Raw genomic sequence first — 15,079 nt, 5'->3', positions numbered from 1 at the left:
GCCATCTACTGGCCACCGATGGAAATGCAATTTCAAAGCGCAGCGAGGTTTAAATGTGGGGTAATCCTCTACTCCCTAACTCCTCTATGGTAGGATGTTTCCAGTAGGAAATCTAGCTCAATGTGTTTCGTCATTTAAATCAAACCATCAAACCCTTTGGCACGTAGCTTGCTTTACATGTCGGTGTAATTGCTCATTACAGAAAGGAGTTCCAGTTTTGTTGTCTTGATTTTGTATTGCAATTTTACCAAGAGTAAAGGGTACTTATTGAAACAACGATGCACTTCTAATTTTAGAAATAAGGAGGCGAATAAAACTTAATAAATGAAGAATTTCACTATACCATATATATTAAAACTTATTTCAATTTTTGAACCAGTGAATATTTGTGTTTTGTTGATAATAATACATTTAGGGACATCTCACGGTACATCAGTATGTGGCGCATGTTTGTGAATGTTTCTTCTTTTGGATGTATGAAACCACTGGACGGACAGTAAAGGTACGTATATTACTAATATTTATTCATTTATTTTATCTGTTTTACATCTATGCTTAATATTTTGGTAACACTTTACTATACCTGAGACGGATTCCTTCAAAATTACAGGAGAAAGTACTTACGGAATTCATTTTCTGGAGTGTTGTTGATGTTCCGGAATGTAGTTTTGGTCCATTTTAATGCGAATCCATGTGGTTTTATACGAAAAAATCTCTCTCCAACGTGCTATTTCTGCTCCCGCCATTTGCTTTTTACGAGAGCACAATACGCGATATTGCTGCTGCTACAAGCCGATGTTGTCCGTATATGCTAAATTGAACGAAAGGAGTGCTAATGGAACCTAACCTAACAGGCCTAACCTAACCTAGTAGGCATACCTCGTCCCCGTAAGTAAGTAAAAAAGTCAATTTAAAATTCCTAAAGTGTTTTTAATTTTTAAAAAATTATTTCCGACGCGCTATTGCGATCAACGGTAAGCTACCGCCATGTTTTGTGTGGAAATAAACAAGAACAGTAAGTACTCGTAAACGTAAGAAATATACATTATTTTCGTTACGAATTCCATTATTTCACCTAAATAAGTGTTCCGGAATGCAGAATAGTACGTTAGCAATGTAAAAAAGTGCGAAAGGAATCATTTCCAGGTGTCTCAGGTATAGTAAAGTAGTACCAATATTTTTGGTAACATTATAGTATAGGGGTGAGGAATTTCTTCAAATTTACGGAAATCATTTTCTGTAGCATTGTGGAAGTTCGTGAATGTAGTTTTGGTCCATTTTAATGCGAATACATGTTGTTTTCTGCGAAAATCTCTGTCCGACACGCTGTTTCTGCTGCCGCCATTTGCTTTCTGCACGAGAGCACAAGGTTCCTTGTGTCAGATGACGTAATACCGTGGTCAGTGTTTCAAACTCGCCGTGTTTTCATTAGAACATGACGTTTCCAGTATTTTTAACTTTTTGGTACTAGTTTACTATCCTTCGGACACATTTATTTATTTTTACAGAAGAAACTACTTACTGTAATAAGTTCCTGTAGCATTGTCGAACATCGGGAAGGTGTTTTGTGTGATGTGGGAATGTTTCATAGCTGAAATTCATGTTGTTCGTTGAAAATTAATTCTCCGACGGAGAATAGCGTTTGGCGCGTACACCTTCATACACAATCACGCGTCGTCTTCTTCTTCTTCTTCATCATGCATCACTCGTCGTGATTGTGTTTTGTTCATGTTCATTGGGTATCCAGTGTTTCGAACTGTCTGCGTTTGCAACGAGAGTTAGAAGGATGGCATGTCGCTAGCCCCACGAAACATTAGCACGTGGTTAGGTTAGGAAAACATAGTTAAAATTTGGTGTCGTGTTAGTATCAGGATCTAGAAATTGGAAATAATTGCAAACCATTGATGCTAGCCCCACGAACCATTGGCGCTATCCCCTCGAACCATTGACGCTAGCCCCTTGAACCAGTGGCGTTAGCCGCAAGAACCATTGGCGTTAGCCCCACGAACCATTGGCGCTAGCCCCACGAACCATTGGCACGTGGTTAAGTTAGTTTAGTTAGGTTAGGAAACATACTTAAAATTTGGTGTCGTGTTAGTATCAGGATCTAGAAATTGGAAATAATTGCGAACCATTGATGCTAGCCCCACGAATCATTGGCATGTGGTTAGGTTAGTTCAGTTAGGTTAGGAAACATAGTTAAAATTTGGTGTCGTGGTAGTATCAGGAATATATATATTTGGTTGTGAAACAAAAAAAATTGCGAAAATCGACAGTTTCCATTCCAAAAACTAATGCCTTCTTTTTGCTTATTTTGCAATTTCTAGATGTTTCCCACTTATTCCAGGATGGATAGCCCCAAAAACGATTCATGGATAGTGCCACGAAAGATTACAATTTTCTTTGTAAAAGAACGAGAGAAAAAAATGAAAAAGAAATAGATCTGATGAACTTTGTTCATGGGCATTTCTTGGGTTCCGAAGGTTGAAAATCGAGGAAAGACAAGCCTGACGCGTCATTATGTAGGAAGGTGTACGCGCCATATTGTGTGTGAGGCAAGCGGAAAGGCTAGGAGAAAGAAGTACTGGTAATGTGAAAAATTGCTCTTACTTTCATCAAAACAACGTTGATACCCCTTTCAGTTATGTTCCGTTAGCAGATACGTAAGTACAAATGTCAAAAATTGACGAAACAAAAAAATTATAGGTGTCCAAAGGATAGTAAATTTTTATCGCGGGTAAATCTTGACAAGCGTTGTCTATCATATGTGGGTATGCAGTGTTTCAAACCATCTTAACCGAAAAATTCCTACTTCCGTGTTACAGATATTTTTTCGGGTTCCAAAACCCCTCGAACCATGCATGGATAGCCCCACGAACCATGCACGCATAGCCCCACAAACCATTCACGACAAGGTTAGGTTAGGCAAACATAGTTAAAATTGTCATGTTCTGGGAAAAGAATGGCATCGTTGGAAACACTGACTAGGGGGTTACGTCATCGAACTCAGGCAAGAGTTTTGTGCATCGCAGAGACATTAATGTCGAAAAATACATGTTTTACCGGCCGATTAAATTGAACGAAGGGAGAAAACACTTCCACGACCTTTCAAAAGTCCACAGAAACTCAGTTCCGTAAGTACTTTCTCTTGTAAAATTGAAGAAATGTGTTTTCCCTATAACAGACTGTTACCTTGGTTGACACTTTAAAGCAATTTCCCATAAGGTAGCTCGTGAAAATTGATCAATGGTTAATCTGCCTGATATTGATATATTCAGGATACTTCTTGATATGAAATTTCTAAATCCAAACTGATATCTTCTAAATGGAACCATACATTGCCAGTAGAAAGAAAAAAATCATTTTGGAATAATACTTAAAAGAGCTTGATTGAATGGAATGAGAGAACTATACTGCCAGGATGTTTATCGCACATTTTTACTGAGATTTATTTTTGAGCTGACTATTGTGCAAAATCCAGCCATTACAAAGTTACATTATAATTTTAAAAAAAAGATAAGCAAACCTAAATTTCTACAATACTACATGAAAGCTATTGCTGTTTGTGTTCTTTTGTGTAAAATGTGTTGAAACAACATTCAAACTTTGATATATGAGTAAAAAGGGACAATACCTATGATTGACTTGTAATAAAAGAACTTTTCTGATTGATTTTGTCTGAAAATTTTCATTATATAAGAGAAAAAATAACAAAATACTGATGGGCAATTTGCTTGGTAATACTATACATCCCACTGTATAGGAGGTTCTTCACATAACCAACATATAAGAAATACTCGTGTTTTGCTGTTGTATCAAAATTATTGTATACAGTTGGGATGCAATTGCATTAATTTTAGAATGAAATAAATCTAATCAGCAAATGACAGGGTCAACTTCAGGGATATAACAATTGGGTTGTTGGAAACAATATGTCAGGTGGCTTTAGTTAAAATCTTATATGTACAAAGTACATGTACTAGATAGCAATTTTTCATCCATACTAATCCATTGTGGTGGTAATTCAAGTAATATCTGTTCACTATCTCTCCCTGCTATCCCTCCCTGCTGTCAAGCATGGTGTATCACCCAAAATCCAATCCTGGTTATATCTGATTTGTAAATTTAATATACAGGTGGTGCACATTAACACTGAAACACCGGGAAGGCTGACACTAACCTTTATTAATATGGTGTTGGGTCGCTTTTGGCAGCCAGTACAGCAGCAACACTTCTGGGGAAGGACCTATAGAGGTCCTGCACAGTGGTGAGAAGGATTAGCAGCCATTCCTCCTGAAACACACCGATGAGTTCACAACATGTTGTTGGTTGAGGGAAATATTGCAGCATGCGATTCTCCAGAAGATCCCATAAGAGCTCAATAATGTTCAGGTCCGTCGACTGGCTGGGCCATTGCAGATGTTCAACCTCACAATAATGCTCATCGAACCACTCTGTGACCTTTTTAGTGGTGTGTGCGTTATCATCCTTGAGTGCTGCATCACTGTCCAGGAACAATATTTGCACCATAGGGTGCAGATGGTTCTCCAGAATGACCCTATACTCCTTGGCAGTGACGTGTCCCTCTAGATCGATCAGTGATCCCAAAGACTGCCACGATATTGCACTCCACACCTTCACAGATCCACCCCCATGTTTCACTCTGGGCACTAAGCAGTCTGCTTCTGATGGACTTCACATGTAAATTCTTCCAGATGTCAGAAATACAGTGAAGGGGAACTCATCCGAGAACACGACACTTTTTAGGTCATCTATCGTCCACGATTTGCTTCCTTGCAGCAGTCAACCCACTTTTTGGCATTGGTGCTATTGACCAAGTGTTTCGGTATAGCAACCCTGCCATGGATGTTAGCCCTATTAAGTTCTTGACGTATGGTTAGGTAGAAACAGGTTCAGTCAAGTGTGTATTCAATTCTGTGGTGACTTTTGCAGTAGAGGTTTTATGCTTTGTGGACACAATCCTCTTCAATACCCTGACATCCCTGCTAGACAGCTTCCACTTCTGCGGACAGTTACTCCTCCTGGATGTGGTTGACCTTTCATGTTGGTACGCTGCTTTGACCCTTGATACTATGGCTCTTGATACATAGGGTAACAAATATTCACAGTTTCCATTACTGATGCACCGGCGAGATGAGTGCCAACAATTTGCCCTGTTTGGAACTCTGATATGTCCCCCATTCTACTGTGTGAAACTGAATATTCAATGTGCAGTCCCGCTACTACTGTGTCAATGGGACTGGCAGGCACAGACCTACATGCTCGAATGCCTGCTACACTGTGCATGACCAACAGGTGTCGCAGGTGAGCCCCCCAGTGGCATGTTTCAATTTCAATGTTCACCACCTGTATATTAGCTTAAAAATAAAACTTGAAAGCAGACAAAAAATATTAAACTGAAATATGGAATGTTTTAAGACAGCATAATCTAGACAATCCACAGGAAGTTCATAAGTAACATGTATTTTACTATGCTCAGACATGTAATCTTATTATTTAAATATCCTGTATGGTTCTCTTTTAAGTAATTAGTGCCATTCCTTCATACCGTAGTTCTAAGCACATGCTTTCATTAACTGTATCTCATACATAGTTCATTCAACATTAGAAACATTTGAATATTACATGTATGTTGTTGGTATGAATGTTGGGTTTCCATTTATTTATGAACACTAAAATGCATAAAATTCAAACAATGCATTGAATGAAATTCTGGAGTATTGCGAAATATTTAATCAAGCTTTATGTTACCCAATAGTAGAATGACATCATCAAGGCTGGTGGAGGCACATATGGTTTAGATCCTACTTTAAACTGTAGGCCCAGTTCTGATTAGCCTATCTGTGCATAAAATGGACTTAAAACAACAAAATCCAAAAGCGAACCCTCACAACATGCACATTCTTTTGTCTTTCAGTTCACTGAAACCAATTGTAGATTAGTGATCAGCAAACTAACACTTAACTGTAACCTATATATTCCATCTTGTGATCAGCATTTAAGCTTTAAAATCCCTAGACCACCAATCTCATTAACATGAACATAATTGCTATTTTCTACGTTTTCGTAGATAATAATAATAATAATAATATAATTTTAAACTCGCTCTTATTTCCTTACATCTTCCAACAATTATTTTTCAAGTAGAAATCCTGTATTGAGATTTACTATTTCCTGCAGCATGGTGCTACTTAGCAACAGTGGTGAATAATGTAAGTGATTATTAGAACATTGCTCATGAAGTCATTGTTGAGTAAGAACTGTTCTCTGAGGCAAAGTGGATAGTGAAATGTGCTATGAATTGTTAAGTGCTACTATTCATTTCATAATGATGACCACTAACTTTATGCTTCGAACATAGTAAGGACTGGATCTTTTGTAAACTGTTTTTGCCATTGTCGAAAGGTAAAGAAAAAGGTTAGATATTCATGTGTCTCTTGTTACAGGGTTACAGGTTTTAAAACTATATCCTCCCCCTGCACTCAAACTTCTGATTTGTTGCACCTTCATACTTTATATTCCTTGCTCCCATTTGATGGCATTATCAATAATCATAATATTGTTTTATTCTATACTGTTCCTTTTACTATGTGCAATGATAACCAATAACACTTTTCTTGTTCCACATACTACTATCAATTTTGTATGTTACTTTTATCTTCATGCAATTAAAACTTCTAACAATTTGAATTCTCCCAATATTTGCAGTACAATTTTATTGATTATTTTGTATCTATTGATAAGGGTCAGTCAGTTGAGAACAGGTCACCCTGTATAACTACGAAACTATGTGCTCACCTTAAAAGTAATCCCCGTAGGCATTGAGGCATTTGTCCCAGAATCCTGGCAGTAGGTCAATGGCAGCCCTGTAGAGGGTGGGCAGTTGCTGCAACAACCAATCATTCAATTCAATCAGTTCAACTTCAACAACCAATCACTTGATATCAATGTCCGAGTTAAACCGGCGACCACGCAGTGCCCGTTTCAGCTCACCAAAGATGGCATAATCGCATGGTGACATATCTGGGATATAAGGTGGGTGCTAGAATGTTTCCCACTGAAATCCATTTAACAGGTCCCGAACAACATTGACGTGTATTATCATGCAACAAAACCATTTTGTATGACAGAAAACCTGGTATCTTGGATTTGATGGCCTGACACAGGTGCAATGTTTCTGTATATCGCACATCAGTAACGATTGCACCTTTGTCACAAAATTCGATAAGCAGGACCCCCTTGTGGTTGAAGAACAATGTGAGGAGCACGTGATCGCGGGAACTCTGTATAGCCTTCGATTTCTTCAGTGATGGCGAGTGATGATGTTTCAACTGCTGACTTTGCTCATTCGATGGTGAATGTCTCACGTATTAGCACCTTCCGCCACCTGGAAACACAACTGTTTGCTGCTCTTCCTTACTAGCCTCCATGATAGCCGGACGGCAAGTCCCTGCATGTCTGCACTTGACATGGTTCACACTCGCATTGCTTCACGTAAGCCTGTGACATGACTGCCATCTACCGAGCAACAACGGAAACCCCTTCTAGTGGCAGGAGTTTCGTGGAGCCGTGGCATCTACAAGTTGAGATAGAGGTTTTTAACTGACTAACCCTTATACATTAATTTGTATTAGCTTTTTGGATCCAAAACTAGGCCATTAGTGCACAAAATATGTATTTGTGAATGTTGCTTCATCATTACTTTGTGATTACGTATATGATGCATTAAAATATATTAGAACATAAAATATACAGGGTGTCTGGCTTAAACATCCAATAAGAGAAAAAATATAACTTGAGATGTATTTGAGATATTTCTACAGAGTTTAATTCTACAAAAAGAGTAACTCCAAATTTTTTTTTATGTGCCTAGTATGTTTCAATATGTGCACCGTTTGTGGCGCAGCAAACATCTAATCTGTATTCTATCTCTCTCCATGTGTTGTTCAGCATTGCAGGCGTAACATTGTTGATAGCTGCATCAATGCGATGGCGCAAATCACATTCGTGTTCTCTCACTACACGGGGTGGTTCCATTCTCCAGATGCGACAGATGTGTTTATTCACCTTCCTGGAAGTGTGGAACATACACTCATCTGAAAAACAAAGCGAATCGAGGTATGCCTCGTTTTCATCAATTTTAGCAAGAATTTCTTCCGCGAATGCTTTCCTTAGCGGCTTGTCCTGAGGTTTGAGTTTCTGATAAAGCTGCAATTTGTATGCCCGTAGGCGCAACCATATATGGAGAACAACATGTACTGTCAACTTAGTACTTGCTCATGGGACGGACTTCCTAGGGCTTCGTTGGAAGGATGTGTGGATTTCTTCAACACTAGCCTCTGAAACTGCACGCTTAGTGTGGTGGCCCGACATTGACTGCACACTGCCGGTTTCCCGATGGCTTTGAACATGGGAACATTGTCAGTTGGTCGTAATTGATACTGACGCCAAAAACGACATTGTACAAGTGTTAACAGACTTCAACTCGTCGAAAGCAAGCACACAGAAAACCTTCTGTTGTGGAGTCCACATTGCTACTGGCACATTTGTGCTCGCCGCAAACAATGCATTGGCGTGCTTTCACACTTTTTGAGGTTATGTGCATGCGTATGTGTGGAGCAACCACACAGAAAAAAAAAAATTGAGTTACTCTTACTTGTAGAACTAAACTCTGTAGAAATATCTCAAATAGGCTACATCTCAAATTATGAATTTTTCTTTTATTGGACGTTTATGTCAGACACACTGTATATTGCTGGTGATTTTCTTGTATGCATGCTGTACAGTTGAATTCAAAGTTTTATGGATGCAAATTGTACTATTTATTTTCATTATATTTTTTTTTAAAACTTTGATCTTACATAGGGTGGTTTTATACTGTTGCTTTGCTGACTGTTTTGTTTGAATTTTTGAACCTTAAATTGTGGCAATTTGAGCACACATATCTTTGAACTTGACTGAATAGGGAAACAATAATAATTGTTAAAAAAAAAAAGGTACAACAAATATATTTAATTACTTTTTCATTTCAGACCACATTACAAGTAACATATATTGTGCTGCAGAAAATGAAATGAAACTAAGAGTAGTCCACTCATTGGGTGCCTTTAATGCATCATGTTCGTGTTGGTTGACATGAAACATGTCGTTAGGATTCCTCCATGGTGTTTTGACATAAAATTGAATGATGCCATTGCAGAAGAGCTCAACAAAAAACTTGCAAACAAGGTATGCAGCATAATAAATAAATAAATATATGTGTGTGTGTGGAAGAGAGAGAATGGAGTACTGAGCAGTAAAGTAAATACAGGGTGTTTCACTCGCTCTTGGCCCCTGATTTTTGCTTATAAAAATCAAACTATTGGTCATAATGTAATGATTTTCTATTATTATTGATTTGCTTTATTTTACTTCGCTTTTGTGCTACTTTTTGGCTAATTTGTGAAGATGGGAATGAGTAATGATATGGCCAGGGGGGCTGGCCATAATGCAATGAAATTTGCTACAGACATACCTTGGTGTTGGAGAAGCATGGTGACATCACATCGAGTGTTGGAAGTGGTCACCATTAGCATCAATGCCTGAACATGATGTTTTCAGTTTTTTCACCAAAATGTTGAATGGAAGACTTTGCAGGCAGTTTCTGGACCCAAACTGTCCAGGAAATTGTCTCTGACATGTCTTTATGGGCTTCATTTTCCACTACGTGCAAACGATACACACACACTGTTCCACTGAGAGCCAGTTTTTCAATGTCTGGTTAACTTTTTAATCAGCCAACCACCAGTTGAAGTTCACCCCCACTCTTAACCAACACTGGGTTTTTCAATGATTAAATAACCATAGGTTCGCTGACCTTAGGTTGGGCATGGAACAACTGTATGTTGGTAATGTCAATGCTAGGAACTCGATTCCACTGCCATCTAGATTTCTAAATTCAAATCAAATTTCACCTGGTGTGAAAAAGTAGAACTATAATAAGGCACTTGTGGTTGTTGAATTCCATTGTTTACGTTGCAAATACAGAACCAAAGAAAATACATTTAAGGCAAAAACAATTACTACACATTTGGTTTTTGCCGTAAACCAGATGGACTTCACAAAACACAAAATAGTAAAATGTAGTACAAATAAAGTATTCATTCTTACAGGATGAGAGACATATCAGATGGAAATAATTACTATCTAGCCCATGTAATTAGGAAAATGTGTTGAGATTTTACACGTATATTTTGACTAGAAGTTTATACCCCCCTTTGTACACGTTTTTTGCCGGGAAAAAGTAACATCATAGAGTGAACATTCATACTTTATAGGCAGCTTTTACACCGTAGCTCTACCCGACGATATAATAACAATTTTTAATTCATATTTTAGAATTGCGCAAAATAAAAGATAGAATCAATGCCAAAATCATGGTAAATGAACAATAACAAAAAAAAATAAACAAAAAAAGAAAAAAAAACGTCAGCAGCAGGACTTGAACTCACGAAATAAAACAGAACACATGCTCCAAGCTACCGCCCTTATCCACTACACCAACTTGCCACCTCCCGATTTCCTTCCTTTCCCTTGTCATATATCAGAGATGTCTACTGTACGTGGACACAAATCAATGTTTGGCGACCATTTGTTTAGTTTTGCCTGCTACTGCGCACTTCATTTGAACTTTGCCAAGTGCAACAAGTTTATTTTTACACCAATGTAGCTTTTTATTTAATTATTTCTTGTTAAATGTGTCTGAGAAACTTCCAATGAGGCAGCCATGTTTGTTCGGAAACTACCAGTCATCTGGCTGACCACCAGTTGAGCAGTTGACCGCTGATGAAAAACCCAAAATTGCAGTAACCTCTAGTTATTTACCCAACCCAAACTTTAATCTCACATTGAAAAACCGGCCCTGAGTACCGACTCATAACTATACTGTAATCATGAACTACTGATTGTAAGCACGAACTTTCAACCAAACACGAACCACTGTCAGGTGCATCACAACAGCAGGGCTAAGAACTCAGACTGAAAGCACACGTCAGTACGATTGGCATTTAATGCAGAATCGCTCAGACGCACGCACATGCCCACGCAAGGACAAGAGAGACTGTGGCACCATCTGTAATGACATCACCATGCTTCTCATACACCAAGGTATGTCCGTAGAAAATTTCATTACCTTATGACCAATAGTTTGATTTTTATAAGCATAAATCAGGGGCCAAGTGCGAGTGAAATACCCTGTATTTAAAACATAAGGGAAGACTGGGTGTACTAATCAGACAATTGAAAATTTTGATGGTCTGTTCACATCAGCAGAGTAAGATGAAAGATGTGTTAGATTTCAGAGTTGCCAAATCAAGAGTGTTAATGGTGAACATATGATAGATGTAATATTACTCACGTTACTGAGTATATTACTGACAGAGTGAGTTGCATGGTGGTTATGGTGGCTAATCTGCACATGGAAGCAGGCTGAAACCAGGTCCTCAGCATTCTATGTTCTGGAGATACATTCTACAATATATTATACAGGGTGTCTACCAGAGGCCTGCACAAGACCTGGAGCAGACCCGTTCACGAGACATTGCTCCTAAAATACCATGCAACCTGCGCAACACCCTCGCTTGAGCAGCTTGTATGCCCACCTGCCCAGATCGTTCCTGGCAGGCATTGTAGACCCGCCGGGTACTCACAGTCTTACAATACCTAGTAGGTCTCAGTTCGTTCTTTCCATCAACTGCAGACCCCTCCCTCTGCATGACGTAGTTGCTTCGAGTAGAAACTGCACCAGACCCACACCATTCTGCAGTGTTGCCAACTGCACTAGATTTTCACTACTTAAAAAAGGGAACTCAAAGCTGCGTAAGCCACATCACCAATGAAATGAGATTTACGACTGTTGCTACCCCCCACACACACATTGAAATAGGTTTTCCGTGGCACAGGATCCATAAGTATATGTCGTAAACAACCAATATACGTATATGTAGTGATATAGGGCAGGACTGAAACATGTCACGTTCGACGCTGAGGTCGCGAGTCGAACAACACACTGTTCTACTGCGAACACCAGGGCCGTAGCCAGCCAGGGGCATTGCCGTTACCCTCGTTTGGGGTGGGGGGGGGGGGCAAGTATTTGGATAAACGTGCCAACAACAACAATCACAATAATAGTAATAAAGTAGCATGAAAGGCATTATTATCCTCATAAATCATGCAAAAAGGGGGTAGAAGTCGGTTCTCACGCATTTGTGTTGAAACAGAGGATTGGAAATATTTTTTTTCAACACGTCAATTTCACATTAGTTAATAATGGAAAACAAGCACACAAACTGTTTTTTAAAGAAAGAAAGTGCATGATAAATGCATTCCGAATGTACATACATATGGCATGTAAAATTTCCATCTACAATTTTTCTTTTCACATGGAGCGACGTATTACATAATCAATTCATCCAACTCGTAACAAACCAACATTAATAGCAAATAATATCACGGGCCGCCATAGCATTCTCTGTTTTAAAACTTTTCTCACTTAGATCGTTCGGCGCTCAGGACCGTCTCCCGCTACCCCTTCGCTACGGCATTGAACTTGATGAGACTGTATAATATTTTATAATATATTTCTACTTTCATAAAATTTGAAATCAAGGGGTTGCAATTACCCCTCCATTCCCCCTCTGCAGGTGCCCTTGACCGTCTGGAATGAAAATGCAAGAAAAATATGAAAATTAATTCCATCTTGAGTACCCTTTAGCCCTGCTACTCTTAAATTCTGCTAGCCTGTTTTTTCTTGTACTTTAATGTTTGAACCCCACCCTGACCCCTCCGCTAGACTTAATTTCCGTCCAAGGTTGTGAGCTATGCCCCCTGCCCCCCTCTGGTTGCGCCACTGCGTGCCTGGTTTGTTTGCTCGATCATTCATTTAGATAAATGAAGCTGTAATATTGCGTGCATTTCCTGGCAATAAGATAAAAACTGCTTACAATGAACTGAAATCACTAAGTATATACTGTAAGTTCTCCTTAAAGCAGAGAGCTCCTCCTAGGACTTCGTAGGATTTAGGAGCTACGTAAGTAGGCAACACTGGCTGCAGCCGTCCACGTGGTGATGACACACCTGGAGCGACACGCTGCCGGAGGGCTGTTTCCTTCCAGCAGGTTTTGCAGGCGCCCGGCTCTTGTTAAATGCCCAGTTACCTTGTAAGCGCAGAGCGCCTTGAAGAACAAGAACCCGGGTAAAGATGCAAGTGGGCAGGCAAGCAGGTATACCTGTCCTCGCGAGCAAGCGGGCAGTGGGTAGGTAAAAGGCAGACTATGCAGCCCTATAGTGTCTACCAGTCAAGAAAGTCATGAAAGTCAAGGAAAAGTAAATAAATCAACAAGAATGTAGGTCAAGAAGTCAATAAAAAGCCAGGAAATTATACTTGTGGTGAAGAATTTTTGCTATCTCAATGATCGATTTAGTTTATTTTACTTAACTTTCCTGCCCCTTTGGCTTATCGCAAAGGTGAGAATGAATGGTAGTAAGATAAGATAGATGAAGGGACAATCACAAATAGATAGGGACAAGCTGCACATAAGATGCCAGAGTCTTGGTAGTCTGTATATGCAGTCCAGGATGCATTAATAGATAAAGTAAGTCTAATTCTCGTGTTAAATAGAGCTTCAGTTTTCATCTTAACTGGCCTTTTGGTAGGGGTTTTTCATTAAATAAATATTTATTTTCTTTTTGCTAATTTCCAAATTTACCTGGGATCGAATTAATAAAAGTTAAGAAAAATTAAAAAAAGGACAAGAAAAAATCAAGAATTTTAGATTTGTTATTTTGGTAGACAACGTGTTACAACAGTCAATTTTAGCTGAATTTTTGAGGAGGGCCCATAAGTCAGATATGGAAGTTGGAATGCATCTGTATGGGAAGAATTTCAGCATGCTTGCAGTGAAAGTTTTTTGTTATTTTTTTTATTATTATTATTTAATGTCACTTTTTATCTCAGTTGATTAATCACATCGATAAGGATGATGCATTCAATCGTGTTACACATTTCCATCCAAGTTCCTCATTGATACAGGGTGTCCCAGGCAAATGAAAATTGGTCAGGGATAAACCTCTAGATAAGATAAAAGCTATGAAAAGTCAGTGTGTCTTTAAAAAGTCAGGGACATTTAAATCAAACATAAGAATGCAGTCTGTTTTAACATGGCATCAGGGAGTGGCAGCCTCATGTGCTGAAATGCTAAGTAATCTTTGAAGTCTCAATTTTCAGATTTTTTTGTCCAGTCATGATGACAGTTGGTTTTGATAAATTTTACGTAACTTCATTTGAATGTGAAAAACAATTCAGTGAACTGTGGGATGTCATAAAAAATTGTCTCATTATATCTCATGCACCCCACCTAGTGGTTGCGCATAACTTTGTAGTTGGTGGGACTTGTATGCTCTGATGAATTGTTAGGCTATACCAGCTGTAGCATAGCTACCGGTAGGGTCTCCCATGCTGGGCAGGCTAGCGAAGAGGAGCCAGACTAAGAAGGAACCTACAGGTCAATGGCTCCAATGGTGGAATGTTAGAGGGCTAACATCGAATGGTTGTTAGAGGGCTATCAACCCACTAGTCCGAGAATCTCTTGTTACAAGCAAACAAACCTCTACACCACAAGGTAGAAGAGGATATATTATTAGTTGGTAGTAAGTATATCCCATACAAAATTCTTCAGTGGAAGGTTGGTTTTCTGCCTCATTTTGTGGGAAACTCTTTGGAAGAATCTTTTATTTATCAGAGAACAGTTTTGAAATACATGAAAAGCATAGGATGAGTAGATCTTGTTACAACTAACAGGAGACTACTTCTTTCTGTAAGATCTTCCAGACAAATGTACCTTAAGAAAAAGTTCCTTAACATGGAAGAAGAAAGAAAATGTAAGACAAAAGAAAAACTCACCATGAAGTTAAAGATTTGAATTGATTGATTGATTGAGTTGGTGTTTTAAGTCCAATTTATGCACAGTAAGGCTAATCAGGACTGGGCCTACAGTTTAAACAATTGGTCCTGGGTTCAATA

General features: G+C 38.8%; 1 protein-coding gene across 2 annotated transcripts in view; it reads left to right on the top strand.

The window, feature by feature from the left end:
* The first annotated feature begins 414 nt into the window (after positions 1-414).
* Polr3H (RNA polymerase III subunit H) overlaps positions 415-15,079 on the top strand; it is a 41,572-nt gene continuing 26,907 nt past the window's right edge. Inside the window, exons 1-2 of one of the 2 annotated variants that reach the window (XM_083144227.1) lie at positions 415-502; positions 9,054-9,249. In XM_083144227.1, coding sequence (XP_083000353.1) covers positions 9,139-9,249 — 111 coding nt within the window. In that variant the 5' untranslated portion in view covers positions 415-502; positions 9,054-9,138. Of the gene's footprint in view, positions 503-6,213; positions 6,234-9,053; positions 9,250-15,079 lie in introns of those variants that run through there. The other variant, XM_083144228.1, reaches the window with a different exon arrangement.

Source organism: Lepisma saccharinum, chromosome 23, assembly GCF_977018435.1.
Source record: "Lepisma saccharinum chromosome 23, izLepSacc3.1, whole genome shotgun sequence".
Classification (NCBI taxonomy): Eukaryota; Metazoa; Arthropoda; class Insecta; order Zygentoma; family Lepismatidae; genus Lepisma; species Lepisma saccharinum.
Note: the sequence above shows the minus strand (reverse complement) of the source record. Positions and strands in the feature narration are given on the sequence as shown.